This window comes from Phytophthora ramorum (assembly GCF_020800215.1).
Source record: "Phytophthora ramorum isolate Pr-102 chromosome Unknown Phyram_PR-102_s0009, whole genome shotgun sequence".
NCBI lineage: Eukaryota > Oomycota > Peronosporomycetes > Peronosporales > Peronosporaceae > Phytophthora > Phytophthora ramorum.
The window spans coordinates 473,063-489,885 of record NW_027150655.1 but is presented as its reverse complement, the minus strand read 5'-3'; the positions used below and the strand labels follow the sequence as shown (position 1 = coordinate 489,885).

The window sequence follows — 16,823 nt, the reverse complement described above, 5'->3', positions numbered from 1 at the left end:
AGCGTAAGTGAGTTGAGTGGTTTCTCGGTATGGAGACCATCTCGACAGCGTGCGCTGGGCAGTGCTCAGCTTTTTATAGTACGTTGAAGTTGCCAAGTATAGCTGGCTAGCTGCACAGTGAGCGGCGACACTAACGAGATCTCTCTTGGGCTCAAGGCAAGTCAATTTGTTGTACTTGAAGTCGATGAGGAGCACACGGTCAACGGAGCGACAGCTTACGCTGGGTGCAAAAGGCCGACTGAGCAACCAGGAAATGGAGCAGCTCCGTAACCAGGTGAGCACCGAAATGGCTATATCTGCTCTTCAGGGTGCAGTATCCATGCCCAACACTTTTTGCATTAAATAGCTCGCCCAAGCGGCAGCGTATGCTCATAGACCAGAGCAACAGCAAGCTGCAAAGTCCCAGGCAACGTCGAAGCCCATGACGAAGATCTACCGTCGCGTGGCTTCCCCTCAGGACACTACTCGCAACCAAGGACGCCCAAGCCGGAAGACGTTGGCGAGTATTCAGTACGAGCAGCAGTTTTCAACCAAAGCGTACGACTCGCTGAAGCCGCGCCCAACTCGCGGGATCAGCACGCAAGCAAAGACAATTCTGCAGGATGAGTACGTAACCAAGCCTCGGCAGGTGAGCTGCATCCCACAAAATCTATCCACCTCCACGCCAAGCGAAGACCCCGAGACTGATAACCAGCTCACAAGTGGCAAACGTCGCGGGCCTGCAACCATTCCTCAAGTGTTTATCATGTAGCTACGAATAACCTTCCATTTTCATTGCACTTCACGCTTCGATTAGTTAAGTACACTGGTCGGTCTGATTCGTTTAGATCGCAGTCATTTCAGCTTGAACGTGTCACGCAGAAGCACCTTACGACGGTACGTAGCGCCAACGCGCTCGGGCGTCCAGGTCGTCCTTCTGGGCATGCTGGCGCAGCAGCTCCTTCTTCTCTTTCTGTCGTTCTTTCTTGCGGCGGTTCTCACGCTGACGTTTAGTAAGTCCATCAACTAGCGGTTCCGCCGGAGCCGCAGTTTGCAAGTGGCGCGCCTGACGCTTGGCAGCACTTGAAGTACCCACCACCTGCCATCCGTCGTCATCGTCCGACCCACTCAAGTCCGAGTCCGACAGGGCTTCCTGTTCCTCGGCATCTGCAACCAGTTGCTGCTCTTCCGAAACCTGCATATATTTATTGCCATCACTTTTGTCATCTTCATCGCTCGGCCGCAGTTTGATGAGCTCGGCCGGGACGCGGTACTCCACCTCTCCGTCGTCGTATTTCAGATGATACTCGTTCCCTTTACGCTGCTCCAGTACAGTAGCGGGGAACCACCGGTCTCCACCTCCGAACCTCGCTAACACTTGCTGATCCACCGCAAACCTCGGGGCATTGGCAGAAGGCAGCGACGCTTTGATCTTTCGAGCCAGGCGAGTGCCGCCGAGACTTTTCGGCTTGAACTTTCGCGTGGCCAGCACTTGTGCGGCCGAAAGTCCGTCGTCCGAATCGCTTTCGCTTACGTCATCATATTGAGCAATTGCAGCAGCAGCGGGGGCACTCGTATCAGCTGTGGACGCTTGGGACGGAGGTGGCGACGGCTGAGGAGAGTCGGAGACTGCCGATTTCTTGGCGGATTTCTTCTTGCTGCGCTTTTTGGAGCGTTTTGCGGGCGCTTGGGAGGGCGATGGGGGTCGTGGGTGCAGCCACTTGTACACGAAGAGCGACAGCGCCGAGAGCAGCAGCGTCAGCACCAGGCGGGCCAGGAAGGACAGCTCCGCCATCTTGAATTCTTTCTCTAAAATGCATGCAATTGGTATCGCTTCACATTTTCGACGAATGGGAGCGTGACACGTGTTGTGATTGGCTGAAATTGTACTGATTGAAATGCAGACGCCTGATGGGTACATGTTCATCAAACGCGCGAATTCGGTGATTGGTTGAAAATTCGGAGGTGCAAGGCAAGCGACCACTGTGCATGGCTTCAATATGGCAGTTGCTGTCGGCGCCGGAGGACCTGCGCTTTATCGCACAAAGTTTATGCTTGATAGTATTACTGTGCATGCGAGTGCCTGATCGGCGAGTTGGCTGCCTGACGTCCAACCGAGCAGCAACGAGATCTTCTGGCTGGATACGTGCGTCCTCCTGCGGTGAGGACGGCCCCTGCAAACGGAGACTGATTCGCACTGCAAACAAGCTGCGTGGATGCGCTCTGTACTCGGCGAGTGTCGCAACGAAGTAGGCCTCGGGCTGTAGGCTACAGCCTGTAGCACGTGCATGCTAGGCAGCGAATGGCGAGTGCCGAGTGCATGCTCGGAAGAGCTACACGTACTACAGCTACAACTGACTCAAGGATCGCGACGATCTTTCGGCGGTTGCTTCAAGGGCGTATCTTTTGGAGACGACTCTCCACCATCCTGTCAAGTAAATGGGAGCACAAGAAGCGAAAGCCTTGCGCGGCTGTGCAGACGCCAGCGGCGTATACACCAGCACTAGCACCGTCGCTTTCGATGCTGGCCAAGTGCTGCGGGTGGCCAAAGCGCTGCAAGCAGATCCCACGCCAAGGTGGATGACGTGGGATCCCCAACAGAAACACTGCTGGCACAAGCCTCGGGCAAGATCGCAGCTTGGCTTGACCGCACATTCCGTGTCGAAGTCGCGGCCGTTTCGGCTCTGGAAAATGGAACTGAGCGGCATTTACATGAGAAGAAAGGACCAAGGGGGAGGAGCAGGCAACCCAGGCGCGTCTGAGAAGAACGATATCGCTGCACCCAATCCATTTGCCAATTCGACGCCGACTCCACAGCAGCTTCGTCCGATAGCCATGTACCCCGGCATGGACCGCCCAACGTGGCAGCACTACCCAGAGCGCTCATCTCCCCCGCCACAATCTCAGACTGGCTGGTTCCCACTGCAGGAGACCCAGCAGTCGTCTCCAGTCGCTGCTTCTCAGCCCCAAAGCGGGTGGCTGCAGGACGCTGCTACCAGTCGAGACCAGCGCGCGTACGCCTCGTCGCCAATGTACGCGTCGGCGCCTCCCCACTGGCCGACGGAGCCGCACCCCCAATCGCCGCCGACGCAGTTCCTGCCGTCCCCGACGTACTCTCGGCCGCTCGCCCTCGAGTCGGAGCTCTACGACCGAGCCCAGGAGCAGGACCACAAGGCCCCAGCTCAAACGGTGCTGCGGCGCAACAAGCAGATCGCCATCGGGCGCTGGAACAACGAGGAACACCAGTGGTTCCTCAAGGGCCTCGAGATGTTCCAGGGACCCGCGTGGGGCGAGATCGCCCGACTTATCGGCTCGCGCACGTCCACGCAGGTGCGGACGCACGCGCAGAAGTTCTTCACCAAGCTGGCCAGACTCAACCAGACCATGCCCCACTTCGAGGTGCAGATCCAGAAGGAGCGCGCGCGGCTCGTGACCCAAGGTGCCAGCGTCACGCCCACGGCCCAGAGCGCGCCCAGCTCGGCCATATCGGCTACGCTGTCGCCTCGCAAGCGTCTGGCGTCGGCCAGCAACAGCCCGCGACAGAGTCTCAAGCGGTTCAAGGAGGAGGTCGCCACCAGGTACCCGCCGCCAACATCCTACGACATGAAGCCGAGGGGGTACACTGGTGGGTACCCCTCGCCTCCCAATGGACCTGTGATGACCAAGGAGTGGCCGCAGTCGTGGACTGCGGATGACGCCAGGCAGTGGCCACTGGCGTCGCCAACCTCCACCGCTGCGTCGCTGCAACTGACGCAGCTGCAGATGGGCGACGCTGGACCCGCCCCCGCCGCCAGCAGCTCCGATACCGAGTCGCTGCCGTCCATGAACAAACTGCTGTACCGCAGCGCCGCCTGATGTGAATGTCCACTGTGCCGTAGCGTCCGTGAGTGGACATGTATCCTACCTATTTGCCTATCTACAAGTCTATAGTCCCCCACGACCACATGAATGAATCGTCTACAAGTATCCCTCGTCCGATGTGATTGGTAGAAACTCGGAGGCATTCCTCGTGTCTTGCTGCTCATGGCGCCCACGCGGCGTCGCCCGTCGGCCAAGAAGCCGCCTGCTCCTCGTCATGGGCCCCGTCGTCACGCCGTCGTGATGGTGCTGGGCGACATCGGCCGCAGTCCGCGCATGCAGTACCACGCGCTGTCGCTGGCGCGCATGTCTCCGGACCTGCGCGTGACGCTGCTGGGCTACGCGGGCGAGCGCTGCGTGCCCGACGTGGTTCGCCAGTCCAACATTGAGCTGCTGAGCTTCACGCCGCGCCTACAGCGTCTTCCGCGCAAGCTGTTCCTGCTGCTGGCACCCGTGAAGGTGCTGCTGCAACTGCTGCAGCTGCTCTGGCTGCTGCTCGTGACGGCCGGCAGCGTGGACCTCGTGCTGCTGCAGAACCCGCCGACGTAAGGGACTCGACTAGCTGAAGTGGGTTGGGACTCGCAGTTATTAATAGGGGCGGACCCATGTGGACCGTGGTGGACGCTTTGGCATTGCAGGATCCCGACGTTCGTCGTCGTGTGGCTCTGCTGCCGACTGAAGGGAGCCAAGTTCGTCATCGACTGGCACAATTTGGGATACAGTTTGCTGGCGCTGTCGCTGGGAGGTGGACACCCAGTGGTGAAGGTGAGAAAGGCAGACGAAGTGGAGTTGCACGAGATCGACTGATGCTGTGGTGCCTCTGGTGGACAGATCGCCAAGTGGATCGAGCGCGTCTTTGGACGCAAGGCCGACGCCAACTTGTGCGTGACCCATGTCATGCAGACGTGGCTAAGAGACACCTGGCAGATCGAGGCGACGGTGCTGCATGACAAGCCCCCGCTCTTCTTCAAGCCCACGCCGCTTGACACACAGCACGAGCTATTGGGTCGCGTGGGCGACCAACTCGAGCACTGCAACGACGTAGGTTCAAACAGTTGTTCATCACATGTGGGTTGGTTGTTTGACGTCGTTGTCGCCTGCAGTTGGTCATGTGGGGAGAGAACTCGGCGAATTTGGAGGAGACGCTTCTCACGCGGAAGACTCGCGGGCTAAATGGCAAGAAGGGCAAGTCTGTCGTACAGCCCCGTGAGAACCGACCGGCTATGATCATCAGCTCCACGAGCTGGACTGCGGACGAAGACTTTGGCATTCTGCTGAAAGCACTCGAGCTTCTCGACAAGCGCACATCGTCGCTTGGCGTCTCTGAATTCCCCAACCTGCTCGTGGTGGTGACAGGCAAGGGACCGCAGAAGGAAATGTACCTCGACAAGATCAGACAGCTCGCCTTCAAGCGCATCCGAATCGCTACAATGTACGCACATCGGTTGCCTGAGCTAAAGCGTTATGATTCTCATACTCTCACGTTTGATTCTGTAGGTGGCTCGAGGCAAGCGACTACCCGCTCGTACTTGGCAGTGCTGACTTGGGCGTGTGCTTACATACCTCGTCGTCCGGTCTGGACCTGCCGATGAAAGTGCTGGACATGTTCGGCTGCGGGCTTCCCGTGTGCGCCATCGGATTCAAGTGCCTGGACGAACTCGTGAAGCACGACAAGTACGTCTGCTGCAGCAGCAAGCCAGCTTTTTGAGTGCTATAGTGCACTAATCTTTATCACTCTGCGTAGGAACGGCTTGGTGTTCGACTCATCGGAGCAGCTCTCCGCGCAGCTCTACAGCCTGCTCAAGGGCTATCCCACGGACACCGCGCAGCTCAACCGTCTCCGAGCGTCCTTGAAGACTGTGGAGGTGCGTCCTCACATCAACGTCTCCTTGACATCCTCTCACACTAATCCCCATATCTCACAGCACTGGCCGGAGAACTGGAACCGCGTCGCCGCTCCTCTCTTCAAGCAGCAACTCCGTCTCCGCTAAGTATTCATTGTCTACTTAGTGGCAGTCCACCTCGTGTAGCAACCACCATAAACCTTTCCTCCATCATATCCCCCGTAACAGCATTCCAAATCTTCCATACACAAACTTTTAGCAGCTCCAAACACCAAGAACCATGGCGACACCCGGAGGTTTCTCGCTCGGTATCTCCCCGGAGGAGAAGCTCTCGCTTCCTCTCGGTGCGTCGCCCTCCCCTAGCAACCACTACACCTACCTTACCTTAACCTCTGTATTGCTCTATCAGACACGCTCATCCAGAAGGCCAAGAAGCAACAAAAACCCAAGGCCAAACCCACCGACAAGAAGAAGAAACCGGCCCAGCGCCCCAGAAGACGCCCCAGAAGACGCAGAAGAAGACGCAATCCCACAAGCAGCAGAACGTCAAGAAGACGATCCTCGTTCCCGTGTCCAAGGCCGCTGTACGTTGACTGGAAGAGCAGGAAAAGGGGATGAGACGTTGACGCCTCTCTGTGTGAACTGTGCACAGCGCGCCAGGGCCAACGCGGCCGTGGCGTCGGCCAAGAGGCAGTCGGTGATGAACAAGCGACGGCCTGGACTACTGCTGGCCGCCAAGAAGGTCAAGAAAGCGCCCACGGTGCAGCTGCGGCCCCACAAGACATCGGCGGCGCGCAAGCAGAACAAGAAGAGCAAGACCCAGGGCGGCCTGGACGTGTCCAACATTATCAACCACTTCCGTACGCACCCCAAGAAGTTCGACGTCCCCAAGGGCAGCAACCTGCGCATCACGATCAAGTATGTTGGAGGAGGTGACAGGTGGATGGTTGGATGGGGGCTGATTGATGGTTTTGTGTGTCTTGTAGTCTCAACAATGTCAAGCCGGTGGTGGGCGGACACAAGTAGGTCTCTCCAGGAGTAGTGCAGCCGCGTCTTGTGTCGACGGTAGCTTTTTGAGTGCCTCTGCCTCCTCTGATTGTCACTCTCTTTACTCCATGCACTCGCTGCTTGCATCACTCCGCGTCGCTGGCGTGGTGCTGTTGATAATGAATGACGCGCTTTCGAGCACAAGTGTGTGTTTGGTGTGGTGTAGATGCCTGCATATTTTTCCGAACGCCGAAGCTTTTTGTTGAGTCCTCCGCTTCATAGATGTCGCCCGTTCAGTTTGGGAACTGTCGGCACAAACGGGAAGTTGGCGTCGATCTTCGGCTTCACCTCTGGTGCTGCCTAGTCCGTAAGTCAAGCGCCTTCAGATTCTCGTCCGGTCGTTCCACGCTACTGGCCACCGCACCACAGTTGAGGGACAAGCAGTCTCGTCCGCGATCGCTTTGATTTTGTAGCTATGGCTGCAAAGACACAAGCGAGAACATTTTGAACGCCGGCGTTGTGAAGCGAGACGACTCCACTTGATCACCGCTTGAACGCCAAAGTCGACTAAGGAGTGAGACCCAGCTTGTACTTCATGTACTCAACTCCCCCTTGCTGGGAGTGAGCATCTTGCACTGCGGGTGTTCGACGGTAGGACGGACCAAGCCAAAGCAGCGATTCTCAAGCCTCCTGGACGTCGGAAGCAAGGCACTCGCCAGCACCCCAGTATAACGCCCTGCTGGATCATGAAGTGTATGGTCTCTTCAATCAGCGGGAATGGTGAACGTGCTCCAAGTCCAGGCGTTGCTTGGCACCCACCCACTACTTGTCAACGCAGCTTTCGGAGTTGTCAAGGAAGTTGATCCCGTGCTCATTTGACCTTGTGGATTCACCTTCATGCTGAGTCTGCCTAGAAAGTCTTCCGCTTGAGCGAACGTCGCAAATCCCGAGACTTGGGCTTGTCGACCCCTTTGACGCAGTGTTGGCCAAGTAGTACTCAGATGCACCATTTTGTTGGTGTCGGAACCTCACGAGCCTTTTCAGACATAGCTAATTGAATGAAGTGGAAGTTGTTGAGACTGCGGTGTTGAGTATTGTCCTCGGTGAACACCAACCGCGTGTCGCTGAGGAACTTCGAGAAGAGTTTGCTGCTTGCAACAACGTCCTTGGATATTCCTGTACTTGACGTTTCACCTGAACTTGTTCCACATGCGGCCAGAGAAACCATCAACCTGTTGCCTCCAGCCTGTGAAGACACCAGTACTGCGCCCGACGGCCACAACATAATACCAAGCACCGTTCATGGGTCGTTCAATACATTTGAATGGAATAGACTTCCGTCCCAAAGCTTACTTGAGCTTGCACTAAATTGAGCGATGCACTTCCTACAAGAATTGCTTGCGTCTGAAGCAGAACTGGTCGATCACTGGGAGCTTGGGCACGAAGTTGACGATAGCGTCGATCTTGGCCTTCACGTCAGGTGTCACCTTGTTCACGAAGTCCAAGGCCGCCAGGTTCTCCTTCAGTTGTTCCGGGCGACTGGCACCAACAAGGACAGTCGATACGTTCTCGTTCGCGACACACCACGCTGTCGCGAGCTGTGCAAGCGTGCAATCCAGCTCAGTCGCAATCGGCTTGAGTTTGTCGGCCATCGCGACGTGCTCAGTGAAGCCTACGGAAAGAGGTCCTTCCTTGAACCTCGGCGTCGTGAAGCGCGAGCCGGCTGGCACATTGCTGGTGTACTTGCCCGTCAGCGTGCCGAACGCCAACGGCGACCAAATCGTGAGGCCCAGCTTGTACTTCTTGTACAGGTCGACATATTCATAGTCCACTTTGTTGCGCTCAAAGATGTTGTACTGCGGTTGTTCGACAATGGGGCGGATGAGACCGAGACGGTCGGCGATCTCGCAGGCCTCTTGGAAATCAGCAGCCAGCCACTCGCTGGTTCCCCAGTAGAAGGCCCAGCCTTGCTCAATGAGGTAGCTCATGGCGCGGACGGTTTCTTCGATGGGCGTGTAGGGCTCCTGGCGGTGACAAAACACCACATCGACGTAGTCGAGTTGTAGGCGGGCTAGAGACGACTTGATGCCCTCCACGATGTGCTTGCGGCTCAATCCTTGGTCGTTTGGGCCCGAGTTCTCGTAGCCCTTGTGGCCGCTTAAAAGCTTCGTGGTGATCACCAAGTCCTCACGGCTCCAGACACCATCAGCGATGCCTCTCTTGATGGCGGCGCCCATGTTTTCCTCCGCTTGGCCGTTGCCGTAGATCTCAGCGTTGTCGAAGAAGTTGACTCCGTGCTGGAACGCCAGTAGCATCATCTTGTACCATGCATCCGGCGTCTGCTCCGGACTGTATTGCATCCAGGAGCCGAGCGCGAGCTTGGAGACAAGAAGTCCGGAATCGCCGAGGAAGCGGTACGTCATCTTGGTCGAAGAGTTGGGAGCCATGGTGCCTGGAGTTCTGCGCGAGAAGCAGCCGATTGAAGACTGAGCAATGCCAACGAGCTTGAAGCTGGCGCGCATCCGTGTGAGCTGCTTGCCGCACAATCACGAAGATTATGCGCCGGTGGTCCAGGCTGATCATTTCAGGCGCACAATCGTCTTTGGTTGTGCGGCAGTTACTCAACTCAGAATGCATGTACTGCGTGAGCCTCGTAGTGTACAGCTCATTCTTCTGTTTACTCGGTCTCAAGCAGATCCCCGAACACTTCAGTCCTTTTAAGATCCGCCAAGCCACGATGGCCGACACCAAGATGACGTACCGTTTTCTCGGTAACTCGGGGCTGCTGGTCTCCAAGCTCTCGCTCGGCTCGTGGATGTTCTACGATGCCACCGATCCGAAGTACACGCCCGACAATTGGTACAAGATGATGAAGACCGCCTTCAAGCACGGTATCAACCTCTTCGACAACGCCGAAAACTACGCCGATGGACATTCGGAGGAGATCATGGGCCTCGCCATCAAGAAAGGTGTCGAAGACGGAGTGTGGACTCGTGAGGACCTGGTCGTGACAACGAAAATCTTCGCTGGAACTAAAGGCTTCACGGGAGCGGGTCCGAACGACCAGGGTGTGAGCCGCAAGCACATCATTGAAGGCATGAAAGCATCGTTACGCCGGCTTGAGCTCGACAACGTCGATGTGGCCTTCTGCCACCGCTCGGAGCCGTACACGCCCATCGAGGAGACTGTGCGGGCTATGAACTTCGTGATCCAGCAGGGCTGGGCCTACTACTGGGGAACCAGCCAGTGGCTGGCGTCGGATATCCAGGAAGCGTGCGAGGTCGCTGACCGTCTTGGCCTGATCCGCCCCATTGTGGAGCAGGCTCAGTACAGCTTGATTGACCGCAACAAGGTGGAGTTTGAGTTTGTAGACTTGTACAACAAGTACAAGCTGGGACTGACGACGTTCTCGCCGCTGTCCTTTGGCCTGCTGTCGGGCAAATACACGGCTGGGAGACCTGCCGACTCTCGCTTCACGACGCCGACGTTCAAGGATATGGCGCTCACCCCAACGTTTGAAGAGCGCGTGGAAATTGCTGACAAGATCAAACCGGTTGCAGCTGGGCTAGGCTGCTCCCTTCCGCAGCTCGCGCTCGCTTGGTGTGTCTCGAACGAGAACGTGTCCACTGTACTGATCGGTGCCAGTCGTCCGGAGCAGCTCGAGGAGAACCTGAAGGCACTAAACTTTGTCGACAAGGTGACGCCCGAGGTAAAGGCGAAAATCGATGCCATCGTCAACTATGTGCCTACGATTCCGAAGCAGGATGTATTGGCGACTCTGCGCAGACGTCACCTGTAAGCAGCGATCAACTGTTGTGGAAGTATAGTTCAATGAGAGGCGAGACAAAAGTACTTCAGCTCAAGCAACAATTATGTCGCTTACTGTTTTTGAATTCGCTTAACCTTGTGGCTCAATTGAGCGAGGACGGAATCGTTTACAGGTGCCTGCCACGGATGTTAGCAAGCACATCCAGCTCCGGGACAGTGGGCACAAACTTGGCGATGGCATCAATCTTGGCCTTCACTTCCGGCGTCACTTTCTCCACGAAATCCAGCGCCTTGAGGTTCTCCTCGAGTTGTTCCGGACGACTGGCACCGATCATCACGGTAGACACGTTCTCGTTGGAGACGCACCACGCAGTAGCAAGCTGCGGAAGGGAGCAGCCGAGGTCGTCGGCAATTGCTTTTAGCTTCCCAGCCATCTCGACACGCTCCTCGAAGCTCGGCACAAGTCGGCGAGCAGCAAATGCCTTGTCGGAGAAACGGGAGCCGTCCGGGATACCAGCACTGTATTTGCCCGACAAGGTGCCGTATGCCAGCGGAGCCCAAGTCGTGAGTCCCAGCTTGTACTTCTTGTACAAGTCGACGAACTCATAGTCCACTTTGTTGCGAGTGAAGATGTTGTACTGGGGCTGCTCCACAATGGGGCGGATGAGTCCAAGGCGGTCTGCGATCTCGCACGCCTCCTGGATGTCCGACGCCAGCCATTGACTGGTTCCCCAGTAGAAGGCCCAGCCTTGTTCAATGACATAGTTCATGGCGCGGACAGTCTCCTCGATCGGCGTGTACGGCTCCGGGCGGTGACAGAAGATGACGTCCACGTAGTCGAGCTGCAGGCGGCGCAAAGACGCTTTCGTGCCCTCCACGATATGCTTCCGACCAATCCCTTGTTCGTTGGGGCCACACACCATGTAGCCTTTGGAGCCGAGGAACATTTTGGTCGTGATCACCAGGTCTTCGCGGCTCCACACGCCATCGGCGATGCCCTTCTTGATGGCGCCGCCCATGAGGATCTCAGCGTGGCCGTTTCCGTAGGCCTCGGCGTTGTCGAAGAAGTTGACGCCGTGCTTGAAGGCTGTCGTCATCATCTTGTACCAGGCGTCCACCGTGTACTTGTCGTCGTAGAACATCCACGAGCCGAGCGCGAGCTTGGACACCAGCAGGCCAGAGTCGCCGAGAAAGCGGTGGGTCATCTTGGTCGTCGCAGCCATGGCTGATGGGGTAGGAGGTTGCTGTGCAGTAGAGAGGAACTTTGAGAATGAAACCCAAACGAGAAGAGCTGCCCAGGGCTCGACAAGCACATGGACACCTGATGATGCAGTGGTAGCATCTCAAGTAATCGCAGGGGCAGAGTCCCAAGTAATCGAATATCTGAAGTAATCGCGCCAAAGACAAGTTACAAGCGTTTATTTTCGCAAACGTCAATAGGGTTGCAGCCCTATCAGAGCTCCTGCTTTGGTGCTGCGGCAGGCAGCACACGGCCCAGCCAGGCTTGGACGTCCTTGATCTCCTGCGGAGACGACGTGTGGTCCATGTTCGGGTACGTGTGGAACGTGATGTCCTTCACCCCGGCGTCGGCCAGTCTCTGCTTGGACTTCTGGGCCCACTCGTAGCGAGCGCGTGAGTCTGCGTCGCCGTGGCAAATCAACAGCGGAACATTGGCCGTCTCGGGCGCGAACTCAAACTCCTAACAAAGCAACAACCGTGCGGGTCAGTTCCCCCTTTTTCCTCTATCAACGCAAAGAGAGCAGCAAGAAGGACCTTTTCTCTGGGGATGAAGGACGAGAGCACCATGATGCCGCCGATAGGCTGCTTGGTTTGGAACCCCGTGAAGTACGACACCGCTCCGCCCTGACTGAAGCCTCCCAGCACAATGCGCGAACGGGGAATCCCCGCCTCGACCTGTCGGACACACCCGCCAATGGTTGATCAGTCTCCAACCAGTCACAGCAATCGGTCGGCATGCAGATTAAATTGGCGGCTCACCTCCTGGGCGATCATTGACTGCAGAACATCGCGAGTCTCGTCAATCCCCGCCGCGTACCCAGCACCCCCTACAAACGCCTCGATGTCGTACTGCACAACACAATGAGAACACTGTACACAACCCCAATAAAAGGCTGCTGCACATACCCAGGCTGGAATCTCCCGGCCGTTTGCGATCGTCACCGGTCGAGGTGCAGCTACATGACCACCAAACGTCGTCGCATCGTTAGCTCCCACACTTCGATTAGTTGCAAGGCTTTTTCCAGCGCCTACCCGTTGGTAGCACGAACTTGACGTGGGGCATGTCCTTGGCGATGCTGCCGAACATGTCGGCCCAGCCGTGCGCCGAGTCTCCCAGTCCATGCAGAAAAAACACGACGGCGGTGGGTTTGTCGCCCGATAGCACGACGCTGTTCTGCTTGTCGACGACCATCCTCACGGGGCTGGAGCTGCTGAACGAGAGCGCAACGAGAAGCAAATGGAGAAATGCGCAGAGGGATCCCATGCTTGTCCGATGTAACTACCGGAATGGAGCTCCTCGGCCACAGACTGTGATCTGATTTCGCGGGGTGTTTGCGGGCCCCCAAAGATGATGCAATCCTGGTGACGTTAGCAGAGGTAGAGTGTGGCAAAAATGTAGAGCCACTTCAAAGACGCTCACAGCAACACGTTTGCCCTTATGTTGAGTCCTGCACTTGTCGTTTTCCCTCTACTTCTGCGTCTCGGGGAGCACGCGCTGGAGCCACTTGGTGACGCCGTCCAGCTCCTCCATGCAGGCGCCGTGCTCCATGTCCGGGTACGCGTGGAACTCGACGTTCTTAACACCCGCCGCCTCCAGCTTCTCTCTCGACATCTTGCCGAACTCGAAGCGCACCACTGGGTCCCTCTCTCCGTGGCACATGAGCAGCGGCACGTCCGCCGTCTCCGGCTCAAACTGGAACGACTACCACAGCACAAAACCCATCAATAACCCACACCGCCTCCTTCTCCTTTCGTCCACCCACTCACACTGTAACGTGGCAGATACCCCGACATGGAGATAATCCCGCCCAGCACGGTCTTGCTCTGGTAACCCGAGAACAGCGACAGCGCTGCGCCCTGACTGAAGCCTCCCAGCACAATGCGGGAGAGCGGGATGCCGCCGGCCACCTCCTTCTCGATGATCGCCATGACGCGGTCACGTGACGCGTCGATACCGTCGGCGTTGTCGCCATTGACGCGAGCCAGCGACTTGATGTCGTACTGCGGCAAAATAACATATCTTCAGTACGTCACCTCCTGCTATTATAGAGCCGCGTTTTCGGCCAATGACGCACCCACGCGGGCATGCGCATGCCCATGTTGAGCGTCACGGGCATGGACGCGGCCGTGGGCAGCACGAACTTGACGTGCGGAAGGCCCTTGGCCAGCATGGCCATGGCGTCACTCCAGCCGTGGCCCGTGTCGCCCAAGCCGTGCAGAAACACCACAGCGGCCGTGGGCTGCGCAGGGGACAGCACAAGGTTGTTGTCCGCGTCCGTCGTCACGCGCGAGGTGGAGCTCATGGCGCGTCGGAAGGCGAAGGGGCGGCGGGTAGCTCCTCGACAAGGTGCGCTCAGCATGCCAAATGACCGTGTGGCTACAGACACCGACATGAAATGGATACACCTGTGGAAGATGATGCAGTCTGTGATGGAGGGTGTAACATTTAGGCGTGTATACAAGGTGCATACTTAAGTACTTCAGGAGAACTTCATGAGAACTTCATGAGCTTACCAATTGATCCATTCGCTCACCTCGGGTTCGTTTCTAATAAGACGGGGAGGTTGGGTGCTGACTAGCGTCAGATTCCTCTTTATCATCTACGTGAGTAGACCGCGCCTGCGTAGAGAGAGCAAACAGCGCCAACAAACAAATTCATCGATTTCGTTATCGTTTCGTCATTCCTTTTCGCTCACACTACAATTCCTTGCAGCACTACAATGCTTTCCATCTCAGTGAAAAGCTTACAGGTGGCGCTTGCGCAGGAAAGCGAGGGGGTTCATTTCAGGCACAGTCGGAGTAACAGTGTAGATCGCATCGATCTTGGCCTTCACCTCCGGCGTGATCTTGTCCACGAACTCAATCGCCTTCAGGTTCTCTTCCAACTGCTCCGGACGACTCGCTCCAACAAGTACCGTTGACACATGCTCGTTGGCTGCACACCAGGCAGTAGCAAGCTGGGGCAGCGAGCAGCCGATCTCAGCAGCAATCGGCTTGAGCTGGTCGGCAATCTCCACGCGCTCGTCGTAGGTAGGCACCAGCTCACGTTTAGTAAACGCAGGCTTCGTGAGGCGCGAACCGTCCGGTCTTCCGGCACTATACTTGCCCGTCAGCGTGCCGAACGCCAACGGTGACCAAGTCGTGAGACCCAGCTTGTACTTCTTGTAGAGGTCCACGTACTCGTACTCCACCTTGCTGCGAGTGAAGATGTTGTACTGCGGCTGCTCCACAATGGGGCGGATGAGTCCAAGGCGGTCTGCGATCTCACAGGCTTCCTGGATGTCCGACGCCAGCCACTCGCTGGTTCCCCAGTAGAAGGCCCAGCCTTGTTCAATGACGTAGTTCATGGCGCGGACAGTCTCCTCGATCGGGGTGTACGGCTCCGGGCGGTGGCAGAAGATGACGTCCACATACTCCAGTTGCAGGCGGCGCAGTGAGGCGCGAGCACCTTCCACGATGTGTTTGCGGCTCAAGCCCTGGTCGTTCGGGCCAGACTCGGTGAAGCCCTTGTATCCGACGAAAAACTTGGTGGTGACCACGAGGTCCTCGCGGCTCCACACACCTTCCTCGAGGCCTTTCTTGATGGCACCGCCCATAATCTCTTCCGCCTGGCCGTTGCCATAGATCTCGGCGTTGTCGAAGAAGTTGACTCCGTGCTTGAAGGCAGTCTTCATCATTTCATACCAGGCGTCCACCGTCTGATACTCTTCACGGTGCATCCAGCTTCCGACAGCAAGCTTGGACACCAGCAGACCGGAGTTACTAAGGAAGCGGTAGGTCATCTTGGCGGGGGAACCAATCGCAGGGGCCATCGTGAAGGCGAAGGGGTAGCTTGGGGCATTTGGTAACTTGTGCTCACTCTGAAGCAATTTCAAGAATGAGGCGGAGCATCGAGTTGCCAGAGCTTGAGCGTTTCTACAGTGTACTGCGATGGAGATTATGTATTGGGCGCCATTTCACCAGACTACATCAACCGACAGGATAGTGAGGTGAAGTTTCGAGTTGCTGGAGGATTATGCATTTGCGGTATTACTTCATATTGCAGCAGCCGACAGGTCGATGCATTCAAACCACTTCATAATCAAGCCAATGAAGAGCTAAGCTCTCTGAGCCGAGTCAACCAGATACATGCATGTCGACGGCCCAACTAGGTAAGATCGTGAATCATTCAACAGAGCCCATGGACCACAGAGAAACCTTCCTGAACAGATGAGCGGGGTCATTCATTGTATATGACAATGCATTCGCGTCATTCTGATGAAATGGAGGATCGTAATACAGATAGCGAGGTGCTACCGTGACCGAAATGTCGCCGGGATTATGCGGCTCGCCCGCCACTATTTCCCAAAAGGTGGTGCACTTCCAATCTCACTCGTCGAGTAAAGTACTTTGCAATTCGCTTCCTACGTGGCAAGTATTCCACACACTAAGCTCTATTGTCGACAATGACTGCTCCTGCCAAGATGACCTACCGTTTCCTCGGCGACTCGGGCCTCCTCGTGTCCAAGCTCGCTCTCGGCTCCTGGATGTACCCTGACCAGACCCACACCGTCGACGCCTGGTACCACATGATGAAGACTGCCTTCGAGCATGGGGTCAACTTCTTTGACTCTGCTGAGAACTACGCGCTGGGCCAAGCTGACGCGCTTTTGGGTGGTGCTATCAAGAAGGGCATTGAGGAGGGCGTATGGAGTCGTGAAGACCTCGTGGTCACTGCGAAAATCTTCAGTGGGACCAAGGGCTTCACCAACGGCACGCCCAACAGCCAGGGATTGAGCCGCAAACACTTGATTGAGGGCACCCAGGCGGCGTTGCGTCGCATGCAGCTGGAGTATGTGGATGTAATCTTCTGCCACCACCCCGAGCCGTGCACACCGATTGAGGAGACTGTGCGAGCGATGAACTACATCGTCGGAAAGGGCTGGGCTTTCTACTGGGGTACGAGCAACTGGCCTGCAAGCTCCATCCTCGAGGCCTGTCAAATTGCGGATCGCCTCGGCTTGATCCGCCCGATTGTCGAGCAGTCCCAGTACAACATCTTCTCACGGGACCGCGTCGAGTACGAGTTCACGACCTTGTACAGGAGGTACAACTTCGGCGTGACAGTGTGGTCTCCTCTCGCCTTCGGTACTCTGTCGGGCAAGTATA

The 16,823-nt window shown here is 56.8% G+C and overlaps 6 protein-coding genes across 6 annotated transcripts; 3 read left to right on the top strand and 3 right to left on the bottom strand.

Moving 5' to 3' along the window:
• Window positions 1-184: 184 nt before the first annotated feature.
• On the top strand, window positions 185-751 carry KRP23_9876 (uncharacterized protein; the record flags this gene model as incomplete). Its single annotated transcript, XM_067895486.1, has 2 exons — window positions 185-274; window positions 347-751. 2 exons carry the CDS (start codon window positions 185-187, stop codon window positions 749-751), a joined length of 495 nt encoding a protein of 164 aa, XP_067741698.1.
• Window positions 752-868: 117 nt separating this feature from the next.
• Window positions 869-1,774, bottom strand: KRP23_9875 (uncharacterized protein; the record flags this gene model as incomplete). Its single annotated transcript, XM_067895485.1, has 1 exon — window positions 869-1,774. The coding sequence occupies one exon, from the start codon at window positions 1,772-1,774 to the stop codon at window positions 869-871; it is 906 nt and encodes a 301-aa protein (XP_067741697.1).
• Window positions 1,775-2,814: 1,040 nt separating this feature from the next.
• On the top strand, window positions 2,815-3,834 carry KRP23_9874 (Protein REVEILLE 1; the record flags this gene model as incomplete). The annotated part of the gene is made up of 1 exon (XM_067895483.1): window positions 2,815-3,834. One exon carries the CDS (start codon window positions 2,815-2,817, stop codon window positions 3,832-3,834), a length of 1,020 nt encoding a protein of 339 aa, XP_067741696.1.
• A 168-nt stretch (window positions 3,835-4,002) lies between these two features.
• Window positions 4,003-6,707, top strand: KRP23_9873 (UDP-glycosyltransferase TURAN; the record flags this gene model as incomplete). The annotated part of the gene is made up of 11 exons (XM_067895482.1): window positions 4,003-4,382; window positions 4,476-4,602; window positions 4,669-4,878; window positions 4,941-5,269; window positions 5,335-5,511; window positions 5,582-5,702; window positions 5,763-5,817; window positions 5,944-6,025; window positions 6,091-6,265; window positions 6,334-6,599; window positions 6,668-6,707. 11 exons carry the CDS (start codon window positions 4,003-4,005, stop codon window positions 6,705-6,707), a joined length of 1,962 nt encoding a protein of 653 aa, XP_067741695.1.
• Window positions 6,708-11,889: 5,182 nt separating this feature from the next.
• On the bottom strand, window positions 11,890-12,939 carry KRP23_9872 (Acyl-protein thioesterase 1; the record flags this gene model as incomplete). Its single annotated transcript, XM_067895481.1, has 5 exons — window positions 11,890-12,135; window positions 12,210-12,350; window positions 12,435-12,524; window positions 12,582-12,631; window positions 12,708-12,939. The coding sequence occupies 5 exons, from the start codon at window positions 12,937-12,939 to the stop codon at window positions 11,890-11,892; spliced, it is 759 nt and encodes a 252-aa protein (XP_067741694.1).
• A 204-nt stretch (window positions 12,940-13,143) lies between these two features.
• KRP23_9871 (Acyl-protein thioesterase 1) lies at window positions 13,144-13,978 on the bottom strand (the record flags this gene model as incomplete). Its single annotated transcript, XM_067895480.1, has 3 exons — window positions 13,144-13,377; window positions 13,443-13,676; window positions 13,751-13,978. 3 exons carry the CDS (start codon window positions 13,976-13,978, stop codon window positions 13,144-13,146), a joined length of 696 nt encoding a protein of 231 aa, XP_067741693.1.
• Window positions 13,979-16,823: the final 2,845 nt, after the last annotated feature.